General features: G+C 40.1%; 1 protein-coding gene across 7 annotated transcripts in view; it reads left to right on the plus strand.

The window, feature by feature from the left end:
* PWWP3A (PWWP domain containing 3A, DNA repair factor) overlaps positions 1-17602 on the plus strand; it is a 165832-nt gene extending 148230 nt beyond the window's left edge. For 2 of the 7 annotated variants that reach the window (XM_073686195.1, XM_073686186.1), the window contains exons 14-15: positions 14956-15044; positions 15122-16114. In XM_073686195.1, coding sequence (XP_073542296.1) covers positions 14956-15044; positions 15122-15182 — 150 coding nt within the window. In that variant the 3' untranslated portion in view covers positions 15183-16114. Of the gene's footprint in view, positions 1-14955; positions 15045-15121; positions 16124-16954 lie in introns of those variants that run through there. The other 5 variants (XM_073686203.1, XM_073686223.1, XM_073686232.1 and 2 more) reach the window with 5 other exon arrangements.
* The last annotated feature ends 215 nt before the right edge of the window (positions 17603-17817 follow it).

A 17817-nucleotide genomic window follows, 5' to 3' on the forward strand; every position in this document is an offset into this window, starting at 1 on the left:
GTATAATATTTATTTTCTATTTTATTCTTTTTTTTTTTTTTTTTTTTTTACAGGTACTATGGTACCCGGGTCCGGAGGAGAGTCTCCTCCTCTCCAGACCCGGGTACCATCCGCACATTGAATCGCTTAATATCCGCATCTGCAGATGCAGTGATGCGGATTCCATGCGTTCCAATGCAAGTCAATGGCGGCAAAAACGCCGTGCTTCCGCAAAATAATTGGTAGTACTGCGTATTTTTCTGCAATGATAATCCGCAGTGGAAATTTCCGCAGCATGTGCACAGCACATGCGGATTATCATTGGGGAACATGGCAGACCTTCTACCAAGCGTTTTTTAAGCGTTTCTGCAGCGGAATTGCCGCTGCGGAAACGCTTAAACGCATAGTGGGCACACAGCCATAAGGCAGCTTTATTGTTCGGGTCAGTACTATTACACCGATACCACATTTATATAATTTTTTTTTTAGGTTTTGCTGCATATACATAATAAAAACTATTTTTTAGAAAAAAAATTGTTTTTGCATCACTGTATTGAGAGCTATAACTTTTTTTTTTTTTTTTGAAGATGAAAGTGTAAGGGGGCTTGTTTTTTGCTGAACAAGATGGCGTTTTCAAGTTATACTTTCTGTTCAGCGTGATGATGAAAAAGCATAGATTTTAACCACTCTTTTTTTTTTTTTTTTTTTTTTTTTTTTTTTTTTACAGTATTCACAGAAGGGGTTGACTAGTGACCATTTTATAGTTCGAGTCTTTACGGATGTGGCGATACCAAATATATGTATTTTTGTTTATTTTTACATAAATATATCTATTTATTGGTATAATTTTTTTCTTTTGTGATTTTTATTTATATTTTTTATAATTTTTTAAACTTTTTTTTGCTTTTTTTTACTTGGTCCCTTTATGGGACTTTAACTTTCATGGCTCTGATCGCTGGTATAATGCATTACAATGCACTAGCACTGCAATGCACTATACTTGTAAGTTCTGAACTGACAGAATGCCTCTTAAACCCTGCTCTGGGCATGGTCTAAAAGGCTTACCGTAGCTGGCAGACCCAGAGGTTGTCATGGCAACCTCTTGTTCCTATGGTAACGATTTGCCCTCGCAATAACGTCTTGGAGGCGCCTATCGGAAGGGAGAGAGGGAGCCTCCTCCCTCTCATAGTCTCCTAAATATTGCGCTCTATATCGATCGCTGCATTTAAGAGGTTAAATGGCTCGAGGCGGTGCAAGCACCGTTCCGGGCGGTGACAGCGGGAGCTCAAATATAACTTGCTCCTGGCAGCGATCGCTCGGGCACAGCTCCTGTGACCGCACAATTGCCATGATGTAACATTGTTATAGGTTGTGAACCCCTTCCCTACTGATGAAACTTAATGTCAAAGGTCGTGAAAGGGTTAATAGTGTAGATGGGTCAAATGTGGTTACAGATTCCCTTTAACAAAATTACTGTAATGAACCAGTATCCTCAGTCACTCATCAGAGATTGTCATTTGTAAATCCACCTGTATATAATAAAATTACTTCTTTATTTTGTTTGCATTAAAACGTTTCTTTAAGCTGTTCACGGTCTCCTCTGACTCGTTTCTGTGAGCAAAAAGAACATGTTCTGACCAAAATAAATATATAGAAGAATGCAATACTAACAACAATTGATTAATAAAAAGCAGTTACTATTTAAACATACAAAAATCATATGGAAAAGTATTAATAAAATCACATACAGAATTACTATCAAGTAAATAAAAAAATCTCATTAATACTCCATGCAGTACACAATTTAATAAAAAAAATCATAGTCTATAAATAATTACCAATATTGTACCAAGATGACATACTAAATAAAATTTTCAAAAATGGATATAGAATGGTAGCCAAAGAAAGTTTGTCATTAGGAAACAGGTTATCACCAAGTTTATATACGGAACTAAAAAAGAATAAAAGTACATGGTTGTCGCAGAAGGTTTTCTTTAAATGTGGGGAAAACAAATGCAACATATACAAATATACAGAGAAACAAAAAACAATGTTACCTCCAAAATAAAGAGCGTAAAATTACTTAATTTCTGAACTGCAATACCATCACATAGATTGCATAACATGCACTGCATGCATTGCAAACTATATTGGTTGTACAAGAAAATTGAAACACCTATCGGAACATATCTACAACATAAAGGTAATGGTACATATTCGGGAGCAACAAAACACTTCGTCGAAGTGCATAAAAATAATCTATCTAACTTTAGTTGCTATGGAGTGGAAAGAGTTGCTTGTCCAGAGCGGGGAGGCAATTGTTAAAAAAAAAAAAAAAAACTATTGTTAAGAGAACTGGATTTTGTAAATGAACTCGAAAGAACCTAATGGCATGAATTATCGGAACAATACATTGTATTTTAAATTGAAATATTCTTTTTCTTGTCCAATTGTAACTCAAAAATAGCAGATTAAGAAGCTTCCAGCTTAAACAAAAAATAAAAAAAAATGCATGTTAATTATGTAACACATTTGATTGTCTTGATTTTAGTCTGTTTTGCATACCCATGTGAGCTCTATGACTAAGGGCAGTATGTACGCCAGAAAAGCGTCAGAGAGGAGACAGTGAACAGCTTAAACAAACTCTTTAATGGAAACTAAATAAAGAAGCAATTTTATTACATACAAGTGGATTTACATGCTACATTTTTTCCAATAATTGCAAGTGCACCTGTTGGTCAGCAGTTCAAGCTGCAGCCGCAACGAAATACAAATGGAGTTGCATTCATATACGTGGTGAGTTCAGGAACTTTTTCTCTTTTTATATTTTCCCGAGATTGTGATGAGCAATTGTTGAGAACCCGTTGATTCATCAAACTTGATTTTTGGCCCGTGAATAACTTTGTTTGTATTAGGGAATGGATGAGTGGAAAAACAAAGATAAAGGTGGCACTCACCATGAGCTGCAGTATAAAAAAAATAGTCCTTTCTTCCAACAAAGACATCAGAATGAGTGGTACAACCCCTGGCAAAAAATTATGGAATCACCGGGCTCGGAGGATGTTCATTCAGTTGTTGAATGTTGAAAAAAAGCTTGGTCTGAAAAAAATTACCCTTACTGAGTACCACATTTTTTTTTTTTTCTAGATTTCTTTTAGTGTTTCTTAAAGCCGTAAAGTTGCCATTTGAAATGACTTTAGTTTTGTGCCATGTCTGTGATCTGCTTTTTTTCAACAACATTAAACAACTGAATGAACATCCTCCGAGCCCAGTGATTCCATAATTTTTGCCAGGTGTTGTAGGCAGGGGGGTGTGCGGGAGTGTGAAGAGTTGGGCGACGGCCACTTCGCGCTGCAAACCGCGCTTCTACAGGGTCCACCTGTGCTATGGCATGTTACCACTTCTTTTAAAACCAAGGTGAGCAACATCCGCCCGTCCACCTGTTCGGTGATTGTGATTAAACACATAAAACAGAACAGTGCATTACATACACTTAGAATAACGTTTTGTAAAAATATGGACATGTCCAGTTAATCATTAAGTCCTAGTGGACCATTAGTATTTAGAATTAATCTTGCTTCTTTTCTTAGCAACTTTAAATTATGATTACCGCCTCCTGGGGGGTATTCTACTCTTCCTAAACCTTCAAGACAAAGTAAATTTGCGTCGGTGTTATGATATTCTCTCGTATGTTTAATGAGTCTTGGGGCTCCCTTCCCCAAAGTTATGGATCTGCAATGTTCACTGAGCCTAACAAACAGGGGTCTTATTGTCTTCCCTATGTATAAAAATTTACAGTGACAAAATAATACATACACTAAGTGTCTGGTCTTGCAAGAAATAAAATCATTAACGCAACACCTACCAATCCCAACAAAAATGAAGTATCTAACAAATGTTGATGGCAAAATGAAAATTGGTCACATTTAAAGTTTCCCATTGGTACACTTTTTCTTAACCAATTATTGTCCTCACTACAACATTTAGTACTCTATAGGGTCACTGAGTATGAGTATTTGGTGATCACTTTTGGGCTAAGTAACACCCCAGTTTTTACTTTTTCTCAAAATTTTGTTGAAGGGAACGTGTCGCCATGAAAATGCTGTTCAATCTGCAGGCTCTGTGTTTTAGACCAGGGAAAGCTTTACACAGTTTTTTCCAAGGAAATATTGAAATATTCTTATATATATATATATATATATATATATATATATATATATATATATATATATATATATATATATATATATATAAATACTACCATTCAAAAGTTTGGGGTCATTTAGAAATTTCATTATTTTTGAAAGAAAAGCACATTTTTTTTTCAATGACGCTAACATTAAATGAATCAAATACACTCTATACATTGTTAATGTGATAAATGACTATTCTAGCTGCAAACGTCTTGGTTTTTATTGCAATATCTACATAGGTGTATAGAGGCTCATTTCCAACAACCACCACTCCAGTGTTTTAATGGTACATTGTGTTTGCTAACTGTGTAAAAAGGCTAATGGATGTTTAGAAAACCCTTGCACAAGTATGTTAGCCCAGCTGAAAACGGTTTGGCTGATTTGAGAAGCTATAAAATTGACCTTCCTTTGAGCTAGTTGAGAATCTGGCGCATTACATTTGTTTGTTCTATGAAACTCTCAAAATGTCCAGAAAAAGAGAACTTTCATGTGAAACTCGACAGTCTATTCTTGTTCTTAGAAATGAAAGCTATTCCATGCGAGAAATTGCCAAGAAACTGAAGATTTCCTACAACGGTGTGTACTACTTACTCCCTTCAGAGGAGAGCACAAACAGGCTCTAACCAGAGTAGAAAGAGAAGTGGGAGGCCTCGCTGCACAACTGAGCAACAAGACAAGTACATTAGAGTCTCCAGTTTGAGAAATCTACGCCTTACAGCTCCTCAACTGGCAACTTCATTAAATAGTACACAGAAAACGCCAGTGTCAACGTTTACAGTGAAGAGGCGACTCCGGGATGCTGGCCTTCAGGGCAAAGTGGCAAAGAAAAAGCCATATCTGAGACTGGCTGATAAAAGGAAAAGATTAATATGGGCAAAAGAACACAGACATTGGACAGAGGAAGATTGTAAAAAAGTTTTATGGACAGACGAATCAAAGTTTGAGGTGTTTGGATCACACAGAAGAACATTTGTGAGACGCAGAACAACTGAAAAGATGCTGGAAGAGTGCCTGACGCCATCTGTCAAGCATGGTGGAGGTAATGTGATGGTCTGGGGTTGCTTTGGTGCTGGTAAAGTGGGAGATTTGTACAAGGTAAATGGCATTTTGAATAAGGAAGGCTATCACTCCATTTTGCAACGCCATGCCATACCCTGTGGACATCGCTTGATTGGAGCCAATTTCATCCTACAACCGGACAATGACCCAAAGCACACCTCCAAATTAAGCATGAACTATTTAGGGAAGAAGCAGGCAGCTGGTATTCTATCTGTAATGGAGTGGCCAGCGCAGTCACCAGATCTCAACCCAATTGAGCTGTTGTGGGAGTAGCTTGACCGTATGGTACGCAAAAAGTGCCCATCAAGCCAATCCAACTTGTGGGAGGGGCTTCAGGAAGCATGGGGGGAAATTTCTCAAGATTACCTCAGCAAATTAACAGCTAGAATGCCAAAGGTCTGCAATGCTGTAATTGCTGCAAAGGGAGCATTCTTTGACGAAAGCAAAGTTTGATAGAGAAAATTATTCTTTCTAATAAAAATCATTATTTCTAACTTTGTCAATGTCTGGACTATATTTTCTATTCATTTTGCAACTCATTTGATAAATAAAAGTATGAGCTTTCATGGACACAAAATTGTCTGAGTGACCCCATATATATATTATTACATGCATGCATACATACACAACCGTTCAAAAGTTTGGGGTCACCCAGACAATTTTGTGTTTTTACATATACACACTGCTCAAAAAAATAAAGGGAACACTTAAACACTAGAATATAACTCCATGTAAATCAAACTTCTGTGAAATCAAACTGTCCACTTAGGAAGCAACATTGATTGACAATCAATTTCACATGCTGTTGTGCAAATGGAATAGACAATAGATGGAAATTATTGGCAATTATCAAGACACCCTCAATAAAGGAGTGGTTCTGCAGGTGGGGACCACAGACAACATATCAGTACCAATGCTTTCTGGCTGATGTTTTGGTCACTTTTGAATGTTGGTTGTGCTTTCACACTCGTGGTAGCATGAGACGGACTCTACAACACACACAAGTTGCTCAGGTAGTGCAGCTCATCCAGGATGGCACATCCATGCGAGCTGTGGCAAGAAGGTTTGCTGTGTCTGTCAGCGTAGTGTCCAGAGGCTGGAGGCGCTACCAGGAGACGTGGAGGGGGCCGTAGGAGGGCAACAACCCAGCAGCAGGACCGCTACCTCCGCCTTCGTGCAAGGAGGAACTGGAAGAGCACTGCCAGAGCCCTGCAAAATGACCTCCAGCAGGCCACAAATGTGCATGTGTCTGCACAAACTGTTAGAAACCGACTCCATGAGAGTGGTATAAGGGCCCGACGTCCACAGATGGGGGTTGTGCTCACAGGCCAACACTGTGCAGGACGCTTGGCATTTGCCACAGAACACCAGGATTGGCAAAGTCGCCACTGGCGCCCTGTGACCTTCACAGATGAAATCAGGTTCACACTGAGCACATGTGACAGACGTGACAGAGTGTGGAGACGCCGTGGAGAGCGACCTGTTGCCTGCAACATCCTTCAGCATGACCGGTTTGGCAGTGGGTCAGTAATGGTGTTGGGTGGCATTTCTTTGGAGGGCCGCACAGCCCTCCATGTGCTCGCCAGAGGTGGCCTTATTGCCATTAGGTACCGAGATGAGATCCTCAGACCCCTTGTGAGACCATATGCTGGTGTGGTGCGGTTGGCCCTGGGTTCCTCCTAATGCAGGACAATGCCAGACCTCATGTGGCTGGAGTGTGTCAGCAGTTCCTGCAAGATGAAGGCATTGAAGCTATGGACTGGCCCACCCGTTCCCCAGACCTGAATCCAATTGAGCACATCTGGGACATCATGTCTCGCTCCATCCACCAACGTCACGTTGCACCACAGACTGTCCACGAGTTGGCGGATGCTTTAGTCCAGGTCTGGGAGGAGATCCTACCGGAGACCATCCGCAACCTCATCAGGAGCATGCCCAGGCATTGTAGGGAGGTCATAAAGGCACGTGGAAGCCACACAAAATACTGAGCCTCGTTCTGACTTGTTTTAAGGACATTACATCAAAGTTAGATCAGCCTGTAGTGTATTTTTCCACTTTAATTTTGGGGGGGACTCCAAATCCAGGCCTCCATTGGTTAATAAATTTGATTTCCATTGATGATTTTTGTGTGATTTTTGTTGTTAGCACATTCAACTTTGTACAGAACAAAGTATTCAATGAGAATATTTCATTCATTCAGATCTAGGATGTGTTATTAGTGTTCCCTTTATTTTTTTTGAGCAGTGTATATCTATCTAGATAGTTATAGATATAAATGTGATTGAGATATATAATATAATCAGTACTTTGCATGTGTAGATTACTGTACATGTATTTTAGTACAAAATAAATTATTTTCTTTAAAAAATGGCGTAGGATACCACTACATTTTAAGAACCAGCAGAGGGAAAGCGGACAGCTGGGGCTGATGTTATATCCTGGGAAGGGGGTTGAATACCCATGTCGCTTCCCATGCTATTAATGAGCTCACAGCTGTATACTTAGCCTTTACTGGTTATTAAAATGGGGGACCCCAAAAAAATAAAAAAAGGGGCCCCCTATAATTTAGTAACCAGCGAAGTCTAGGCACACAGCTGCGGGCTGATATTAATATGCTAGGAAGGGGCCATGGTTATTGGCCCCCTCCCAGACTAAAATCATCAGCTCTCAGCCGCCCTAGAAAGGCACCCCCATAAGATGCGCCAATTCTGGCACTTAGCTTCCGCTCTTCCTCCTTGTCCTGGTGCGGTGGCAAGTGGGGTAATAAGGTTGGGGTTGACCTCAGCTTTGTCCTGGCAGCTGACATCAATCCCAGGGATTAGTAATGGAGAGGCTTCTATGAGACTCCCCCATTGTTAACACCATAGTCCAATTGTAAAAAAAAAAAAAAAAAAAAAACATCCAGAATAAAGTACGTCATTTTAGATAATGACAAAGACTCCTTTATTGAATCTACATTTGCCAAAAAGCCTTATACGTAACATAACGCCCAATCCATTGAAGCCCATGTCACCTGTTAAAAAATAAAGCAACATAATCCTCAACTGTCCCCGATGTGAAGCTAATAATCCTTTTGTCCATAGACTACTCTAGCTCTGCTATATCTTCTTGGCAGTCTGAACACTGGCATGATGCGAGCGTTCAGCATGTCAGGCAGCTGAGACACTGAGCTGCGGGCACTTGCTTGGTGACGTGATAAAGTTGAGCAGCGTTCATGCCCAATGAACTGCATTCACCTCACTGAAGTCCAGGTCAAAGACATTGGCTTCAGGGGCTGAATCCTCATCCTCCTCTCTAGCCAGTACAGTGAATGGAAATTCACGGTTTACATCATGTGACCTTGTTACCATAGCCGACTTCTGGCGGCATACTGGACTGGGTGCTACAGCTTTAGCTCACAAGTCGCAGAACAAATGGAAAGTCACGTTAGATAACAATAGCATGCAACTAGTCTTTGATCACTCCCACTTCGTGGGACACGGAACTACAGTCTGTGCCTAGGTCGACCTGGGCCATGGGATAGTTCTTGGCATCTCCATGAATACACCTCACCCCATTCCCAGGGACTAGCACATGCAGAAGCGTGGCCCTTGCCAGGCCCAATTATACATTTTGTCACTAATTTAACTAAAACACACAATGTTGTGTACTGAGGAAATCATCCATCCTTTTTTAAAAGCTGTTAGTGTCGGCCATTACTACCTCTTGTGGTCGACATTCCTCAGTCTGACTGCTCTAACTGTAAAGAACGCTTTCCTATTTAGCAGACTGGATCGCAGGATTTTATATCTCTTTTTATGCACCCTAAAATCTTTTGCTTTTGCTGCTGCTGCTTGATATTGAGTACTGCTGCTCCGCTTACTTGTAACCAGAATACCCAAGTCTTTCTCCTCTACTGTAGTTGCGAGTATATTCCCGTTTAATATATATATTCAGCAATAGGATTACTCCATCCTAGGTGCATTACACTGCATTTATCAAGATTAAATCTCATATGCCAAGTGTTTGCCCATTCAGACATTTTATCCAGATTGATTTGTAATATTTTAACGACACTATTTAACTGACACTTGACTCTCAATCCCTTCCACAAGGTCATTAATAAAGACATTAAATATAATCGGTCCTAGTACAGATCGCTGCGGTACATCCCATTTATAATGACTTTGTTTCCTATTATTTAGGCAATTCCTTACCTATCTACATACACTAAGAGTGCAAAGCAGTCATCAAAGCAAAAGGTGGCTACTTTGAAGAACCTAGAATATGACATATTTTCAGTTGTTTCACACTTTTTTTGTTAAGTATATAATTCCACATGTGTTAATTCATAATTTTGATGCCTTCAGTGTGAATGTATAATTTTCATAGTCATGAAAATACAGAAATTTCTTTAAAAGAGAAGGTGTGTCCAAACTTTTGGTCTGTACTGTATAGTTTCCCCTAGTCCCTGCTTCTGGAGTTTCAGTTTAAGGCTTACATGGTACAGTGTCAAATGCCTTTGGAAAGTCCAGATAAATCACATCAGCCGCATTACCAACATCCAGATTTGCACTTACCTCCTCATAGAAACCCAATGTGTTGGTTAGACACAACCCACCTTTCATGAATCCATGCTGGTTGTCAGTATCTCTACAGGTCATCTCTTATAATGTCCACAAAAACTTTGTACACTACTGATGTCAGACTTGCGAAACGGTAGTTGCCTGGATACACCACCTTACCTTTCTTAAAGCACCAGTCCAGCGTTTTATTTTTTTCAGCGCTGGAGTGGCACTTTAAATCTAAACTCCCTGCACCTGGTTTCATATTCTCCCTCCGGAGTCTTCACATTTTTTTCGGTGTTGCACCGGTCCCCCATCGCTATCTTCTGACAGTAGCTTTCGACTGCCTGGGTGTCAGAAGCTATGTCACACGCTCTCAAGACAAGTCTGAGAGCCAGAATGAGGCTCTCAGACTTGTATTGAATAGTGACCTAGCTCATGCAACACTGAAGCTGCGAGTAGGTCAGTTTTTGCCAGAGACCGACTGCAGCGACGCTGGAAACGGATGAAGGCGGCGGCAGGTGAGTAGGAGACAGGGACTCACATTTAAAGCACCATGCCAGTGGTGCAATAAAAAAAAACACTGGAGTGGAAACTTTAAATATCAGTACCACATCATCCATTCTCCATTCCTGTGGCACCAACCCTGTTATAAGAGAGTCTAAGAATATGACATCGGTCTGGCAGTTACTGATCTCAATATCCGTGGACAAATGCCATATGGGCCGGGGGATTAGTCAATGTTTAATTTGCTAAGACAAAGTCTTACTTCTTCTTGTATCAAACTAGTTATAGCAGGTGGTGAACTTTGATTTTTGCCTTGTTGAATGATCCCTGGAACAGTCAGTTTATTAGAGAACAGAGATGAAATGTGCCTGTTTAATATCTCAGCCTTTTCTTTGTCCTCTATAGTTATCGCCTTTCCTTTCAAGGGCCCGACTTCCGTTTTTTTTTCTAATTGGCATTGATGTATTTATAAAAAATTTGGGGATTTATTTTAATGTCGCTGGCTTTGTTTCTCTGTAGCTAGCTTAATTTATTTTTTACATTTCTAATGGATATCTTTATACTACTGAAATGCCATTTCTGTATTCTCTGCCTTCAAGATTTTGAATGCCCTTTACTTTTTGTCTTATTAAACTTTCTACTGTCTTAGTTATCCAAAATGGTTACTTTTTATTCCTGAACATTTTATTACCAGAGGGTATAAGTTTTCTACAGGATTCTAGTAGTATTTCCTTAAACATGCCTCATTTATGTTCGGTATCCCCAGTTACCATGACATGGCCCCAGTCTACACGATGAAGCTCTTCCCTCAATTTTTTTAAATCAACTTTTGTAAAGTTCCAGGTTTTTTGCATTTCCCCTTTGAAATTTTTTATTGAATATTAAAACTTACCAGATTATGGTCGCTGCATCCCAAATGCTCCCCGACCTGTAGATCTGAAATTGTATATGGTCTATTTGACTGGACCAGATCCAGCAGATTATCTCCCCAGGTTGGTTCATCTACCAACTCAGAAGTAATTGTCTTGAACTGTGGATAAGAACTTGCAGCTTTTAGCTCAACCGAAAGATTCTATATCCCATTGAATGTCTGCATAGTTAAAATCCGCCATGATAAAAACCCTATTATGGACCTCTACCTCAGGGGTCTCAAACTCTGCTGAATATATGGGCCGCACATAGAAAAAATTTGAATTTTGGGGGCGCATTCTTGGCAGGACAAAGTGACGTTTTTAGTGATACACCATTTGATCATTTTTTTTTAACATGTTTGCCATCTATATATATATTTTTTTTTTTAAATGGCATATGGTATAGTTTTATAGCTAGGGTTGTTGGTTTACTTTAGTTTGTATGTAAAACAGTTTTTAGTGGCAAAATATTTTTTTTATTCTTTTATTTTGAATAATTAATTTTTTTTTTTTCCAATTTTTGTTTCCCCCAATTGTCCACATACTGTAATATTGTCTTACAATTTGTACCATTTAGTAATTCTGGCAAACATCGTGTTGTAATATGCCCCATCCTGGTCCCCATCTTGTAGTAATACCCCATCCTGGTCCTCATCTTATAGTAGTAGTGCCCCATTTTGGTCCCATCTTATGGAAATTTCCCATCTTGTAATAATGTTTCATTCTGGTCCCCATTGTGCCGTTCTTCACATTCACTGAAAAAAAAGATTCTTCTCATTTGTCCTCAGTTCAGTCGGCATCCTCTTTTCTGCACATTCGGCCCGCAGGTACTGGAAAAACCCTTGACGATTGCGGCCCGGTCCAGGAGTCCGCAAACAGCAGCGCTTTATTTCAGTTGAATGTGTGTCCTTGGATTGCTGCGCAAAAACAAGCTCTCTACACAACAATACCAAGACCAGCAGCTTACATCAGCGTGATGGCGCATGGCAGTGATGTCCTATGCCACCGCCCCAATGTCAACTGCTGGCCTCTGATTGGCCAGGGGATTGCCATGCAGAGAGCTTGTCTCTCCCTGGCAATACATTTCAGTTGAATGTGCATCAAAGGATGCACTTTCAACTGAAAAAGTGCTGCTGCCGGCAGACCCATGGAACAGGCTGCGATCAGAAAGGAGTCTACAGAGCCTGTGGGCCGCATGAAGCCGCCTCAGGGGCTGAGTGTTTGAGAACCCTGCTCTACGTGTTCAGCTATATTAGGAGGTTTATAATAGACTTCAGTTAGCAGCTTTCCATTATTGCCATCCCTATGTATATTTACCCAAACTGACTCTACACTGTGTTCCAAATTATTATGCAAATAATATTTTCTCACATTTTCCCAAATTACCTATATGAATTGCAGTCATTGTAATTTTCCAGTCAAATAACTATTAGAGTACAATTGAAAGGTTTTTGTACAAACTGCCTATGATAACAGTATATTTTTAAAAAAATTAAAAAACTCAAACTGCACTCAAAATGCATGTTGCAAATTATTATGCACAGCAGAGTTTTCAACCTTTTCATTTTAATTGCGAACAAAAAAATGGTCATTTTTGAAATTTATAAGCATTAGCAGGTTATTACAAACTGAAATCAAACAGTTTTCAACTCAAAACTTTATTCTAGGTGATGTTACAATTGCACATAGGACCCCTTGTTCGAAAGGAGCTTCTGAACTCTCTCGTCCATTGAATGTCAGGTTTTGGATGGTTTCTGCTTCAATTGTTTTGCATGAGGACAGAATACCCTCCCAGAACTGTTGCTTAGATGTGAACTGCCTCCCGCCATCATAGACACTCCTTTTGATGATGCTCCAGAGGTTCTCAATGGGGTTGAGGTCAGGGGAGCATGGTTGCCACACCATGAGTTTGTCCCCTTTTTATGCCCATAGCAGCCAGAGATGCAGATATGTTATGTGCAGCATGAGACGGGGCATTATCATGCATGAAAATGATCTTGCTGCGGAATGCACGGTTCTTCTTCTTGAACCATGGCAGGAAGTGCTGTTTGAGAAACTCAACATACATTATGGAGTTCATCTTTACCCCTTCAGGGATCCTAAAAGGGCCGACAATCTCTCTCCCCATGATTCCAGCCCAAAACATTACTCCACCTCCTCCTCGTTAGTGCCGTAGCCGTGTTTGCATGGGGTGTCCAACCAGCCAGCCATCCTCCACTCCATCCATCTGGACCATCGAGATCATTTCATGCATGATAATGCCCCGTCTCATGCTGCACATAACACATCTGCATCTCTGGCTGCTATGTGCAGCATGAGACGGGGCATTATCATGCATGAAATGATCTCGATGGTCCAGATGGATGGAGTGGAGGATGGCTGGCTGGTTGGACACCCCATGCAAACACGGCTACGGCACTAACGAGGAGGAGGTGGAGTAATGTTTTGGGCTGGAATCATGGGGAGAGAGATTGTCGGCCCTTTTAGGATCCCTGAAGGGGTAAAGATGAACTCCATAATGTATGTTGAGTTTCTCAAACAGCACTTCCTGCCATGGTTCAAGAAGAAGAACCGTGCATTCCGCAGCAAGATCATTTTCATGCATGATAATGCCCCGTCTCATGCTGCACATAACATATCTGCATCTCTGGCTGCTATGGGCATAAAAGGGGACAAACTCATGGTGTGGCAACCATGCTCCCCTGACCTCAACCCCATTGAGAACCTCTGGAGCATCATCAAAAGGAGTGTCTATGATGGCGGGAGGCAGTTCACATCTAAGCAACAGCTCTGGGAGGGTATTCTGTCCTCATACAAAACAATTGAAGCAGAAACCATCCAAAACCTGACAAATTCAATGGACGAGAGAGTTCAGAAGCTCCTTTCGAACAAGGGGTCCTATGTGCAAATGTAACATCACCTAGAATAAAGTTTTGAGTTGAAAACTGTTTGATTTCAGTTTGTAATAACCTGCTAATGCTTATAATTTCAAAAATGACCATTTTTTTTGTTCTTTATTAAAATGAAAAGGTTGAAAACTCTGCTGTGCATAATAATTTGGAACATGCATTTTGAGTGCAGTTTGAGTTTTTTATTTTTTTTTAAATATACTGTTATCATAGGCAGTTTGTACAAAAACCTTTCAATTGTACTCTAATAGTTATTTGACTGGAAAATTACAATGACTGCAATTCATATAGGTAATTTGCCTGCATCCAAAAACACCAATTCACGCTCGGCAGTAGGCACTCACTTGGCATAGGTCTTGGTAAGGTTTATTGTGTTTCTCCGCACTTCAAATGAAAATTATTTCTCCAGCATAAGAAAATAAAACAACCGCTTTTCTTCAGCCCAAATCATATAATATACCAAACAGTCCTTTTGTCAGAGTAGACACAATACATTAGTATGATTGTCCTCACACCACAGCACAGGCATTAGTTCTCAGGCACAGCTGGTAGATGAACACTGGCTTCTCATCAGCTCCATGACCACAAAGACCTGTTCACCTTCCAGACAGCTCACATTTGCTGATCACTCACCAACTCCAACATACAGACTGCTCAGCTGACCGAACACTAAATGGTCAGTGCCTGGCTCTAGACATGGCTAGCCAGGTGCACGTAATCAGGACCTCCAGTGCTAGGTTTTAACCCTCTCCTACCTGGCTTCCTACAATAGCCATAAAATGAAATGTGTAGTGAATGCAAAGTATATAGTATAGATAATTTGCTTCCGTGTTTTTTTTTTTTTTTTTTTCAGGCTGTCATCTTTGCAATTGCTGCCACAGAACAAATGAGCTATAAAGAAGCTGAAGCGAAATACTTAAAAGGACCTTTAGTCTCTAAAAGGTAATATACAATAAATATATAGAGGGCATTTATAAGGGAACATAATGGTGTCTATATGGTTTTATTTTTTATTTCAGGGAAAGAAGACTGTTTGAGGAACAGATCTTAGAAAAGAAGAGATCTAAGTTGGTCAAATAGACTAAAATTAGAAAAAGGATTTAAGAGAATGATTTTGGAAATTGACTGGCTAAGAAGCTTTATTCTCTTGCTACTGAATTCAAATATTAAGATTTTGACTTCCATTCTTCAGAATTTGGCTTTGTTTTATATGCCAGTATTGTCCCAATTCTTGCTCCTGTGCTAACATGATCTCCTAACAGCAGTTTTGCCCTATATCTAACAATCGAACATATGCCTATGGTTTATTATGTGACATTTCTGTATTTTTTTTCTTTTTTCATTGTTCCTTTGTTTGTTCCAAAGGCGATTGAAGAGATATGAGGTGCACATTGTAAATATTCTCAGGGTCTTGACATTCTGGTTTATTCTATTTTGAAACAGAAATGCAACCATTGGTGCCTAATTAATATTTGGGTTTGCTAATGTTTTTGCCAAGATATTTTTGTTATCTTAGTTTAATTAGGTCCGCTGATGACTTTATATTTTTTATGGGAAAACCTAGTCTCCTCAGGGTATAGCATACTTGGCCTTGAACACAAGGATCCATATATAGTAACCACTAATGGAGAGCAACAAACATCCTGCTCCATACTTCTTGCTCACTGGAAAACGTGTACTTCTAGATGATGTGCATTATAAATCAGCACTGATTTAAAGGGAACCTGTCACCATTTTTGTAATATAACAACTAAAACTATCAAAATCCTTTATACAACCCCCTGACTCCCACTGAATACCCCACAAAAGCCTTTTTAAGTTCTCCTGTTCCATATGACAATTGGGTCGGTCCAGTCCGATGGGCGTGGTTTCGGGCCTCTTCAACCCTCCCCCCGGCTGCTGCTCGCCGTTCTCCTTCTTTAATTGAAGTGGCCACATTGCCAGGCGAAATCTTGTGCCTGCGCACAGAAATCGCCGCTCGCGCCTGCACACTATGCTTTGCTCTTCTGCGAACGCATGCACACTTATGATTTCGACTCTGCCCGCAGTAGGGCAAAGCATAGTGAGCAGGCGCAGGCCGCGATATCTGTGCTCAGGCGCAAGATCTCGCCTAGCAATGTGGATGACGCAAGGTGTCATCCATAACAATTAAAGAAAGAGGACGGCAAGCAGCAGCCGGGGGAAGACTTGGAGAGAACTTAAAAAAAAGGGTTTTGGTGGTTATTAGTGTTGAGCGAGTATGTTCTGTTAACCCTTTCGGCGAGTATGCTTGGGCCGAGCTCCGAGTACTTACAGCTGCTCGGTGATATGGTTGAATCGCTCCCGTGTGCATGATTTGCGACTGTTTGACAGCTTTATTACATGTGAGGAATGTGTAAGAAATAGACATTCCTCACATGTATTAAAACTGTCAAACAGTCGCAAATCATGCACACGGGAGCGATTTAACCTAATCACCGAGCAGCTATAAATACTCTGAGCTCAGCCCGAGTAGTTATACAGGGGGTTGTATAAGTATTTATGGAGTTCAGCACCGGTGCTGAATAAGGTCACAGTTTTAGTTGTTATATGCTAAAAGATAGGTTCCCTTTAAGTTCATATCCGCTAGTAAGAGAAAAAGTACAGGTTTTTTTTGCACACTACTTGCACTGATTCAATCAATCTTCATCTTTCCTGCATTGTACATACTTTATTTTCCTTTCAAAAAATGTTATATTTTTACTTTTACAATTTTGGACAAGGTATAAATGCAAAAAAAAAAATACTAATAAATAAATGTTTATATGCATCTCTTCTTTGTGTGAAACCACATGTATTTCCTTTTCAGTGATGTCTGTGCCATTTTTTTTCAGCAATCGTGCATCTGGACATTGTCGCTTCACCACATCACATGTTTTGTAAGGCTAAAATATTGCATCTGGTAAAGGGTGCAGTGTTGCTTGGATATGGGATAGAAGGTAAATGGTTAGAAAGGAAGAGCGGAATGTAGTGATGCTGAGGGTTGTCCACCCCAAATTATAGGCACCTCCACTGATCACTAAATAGAGGTCTTGAATCTTCTGTTCATCTCTAACCATACAACCACATTGAGTAGTTATTTGAATCTAGTGGTTGTAAATGTGTTCATGGTATATTTTTAACATCACTCCAGCTTGTTTTTTTATTCCTTTGTTAGAGATCACTTATGTGAGTGTAATGCATGTAGCCTCATACTCGCCAGTAGTTTTCTTCACCCATTTTCAGCCCCTCTCCGAACCACGTGCCTGCAGTTGTGACTTGTCAAATAACAGCGGTTGATGTGTGAAGCGGAGTTCATTTTTTAAAATCTTCTCAATATAAGTTTATGGGATCTCAGAACAAGGCTCTGTAGCCTCATTTTTGAGTCCCATAGACTTGTATTGAGAAAAGTGACTTCCGGAAAACACAGCTGAAAACAGATGAAGACGCTGACCGATGTGTGTATATAACTACATGTATTAGGCCACAGCCCGACTATCAGTATTCAGTCAGTATTTTTTCTCCGGAGTGGGAGCCAAAACCAGGAGTGGGCGATAAATGCAGAATTGGTGACTTGTTTCTATTATACCTTTTCTCTGATTGTTCCTCACCTGGTTTTGGCTCCCACTCCTGAGAAAAAATACTGACCGAATACTGACCAAATACTGATAGTGGAGCCATGACCTTACGCTTACATACGTGACCCCTGAAAAAAAAA

This window comes from Phyllobates terribilis, unplaced genomic scaffold (assembly GCF_046119375.1).
Source record: "Phyllobates terribilis strain yellow unplaced genomic scaffold, ASM4611937v1 Scaffold_1__5_contigs__length_1240528914, whole genome shotgun sequence".
NCBI classification, from domain to species: domain Eukaryota; kingdom Metazoa; phylum Chordata; class Amphibia; order Anura; family Dendrobatidae; genus Phyllobates; species Phyllobates terribilis.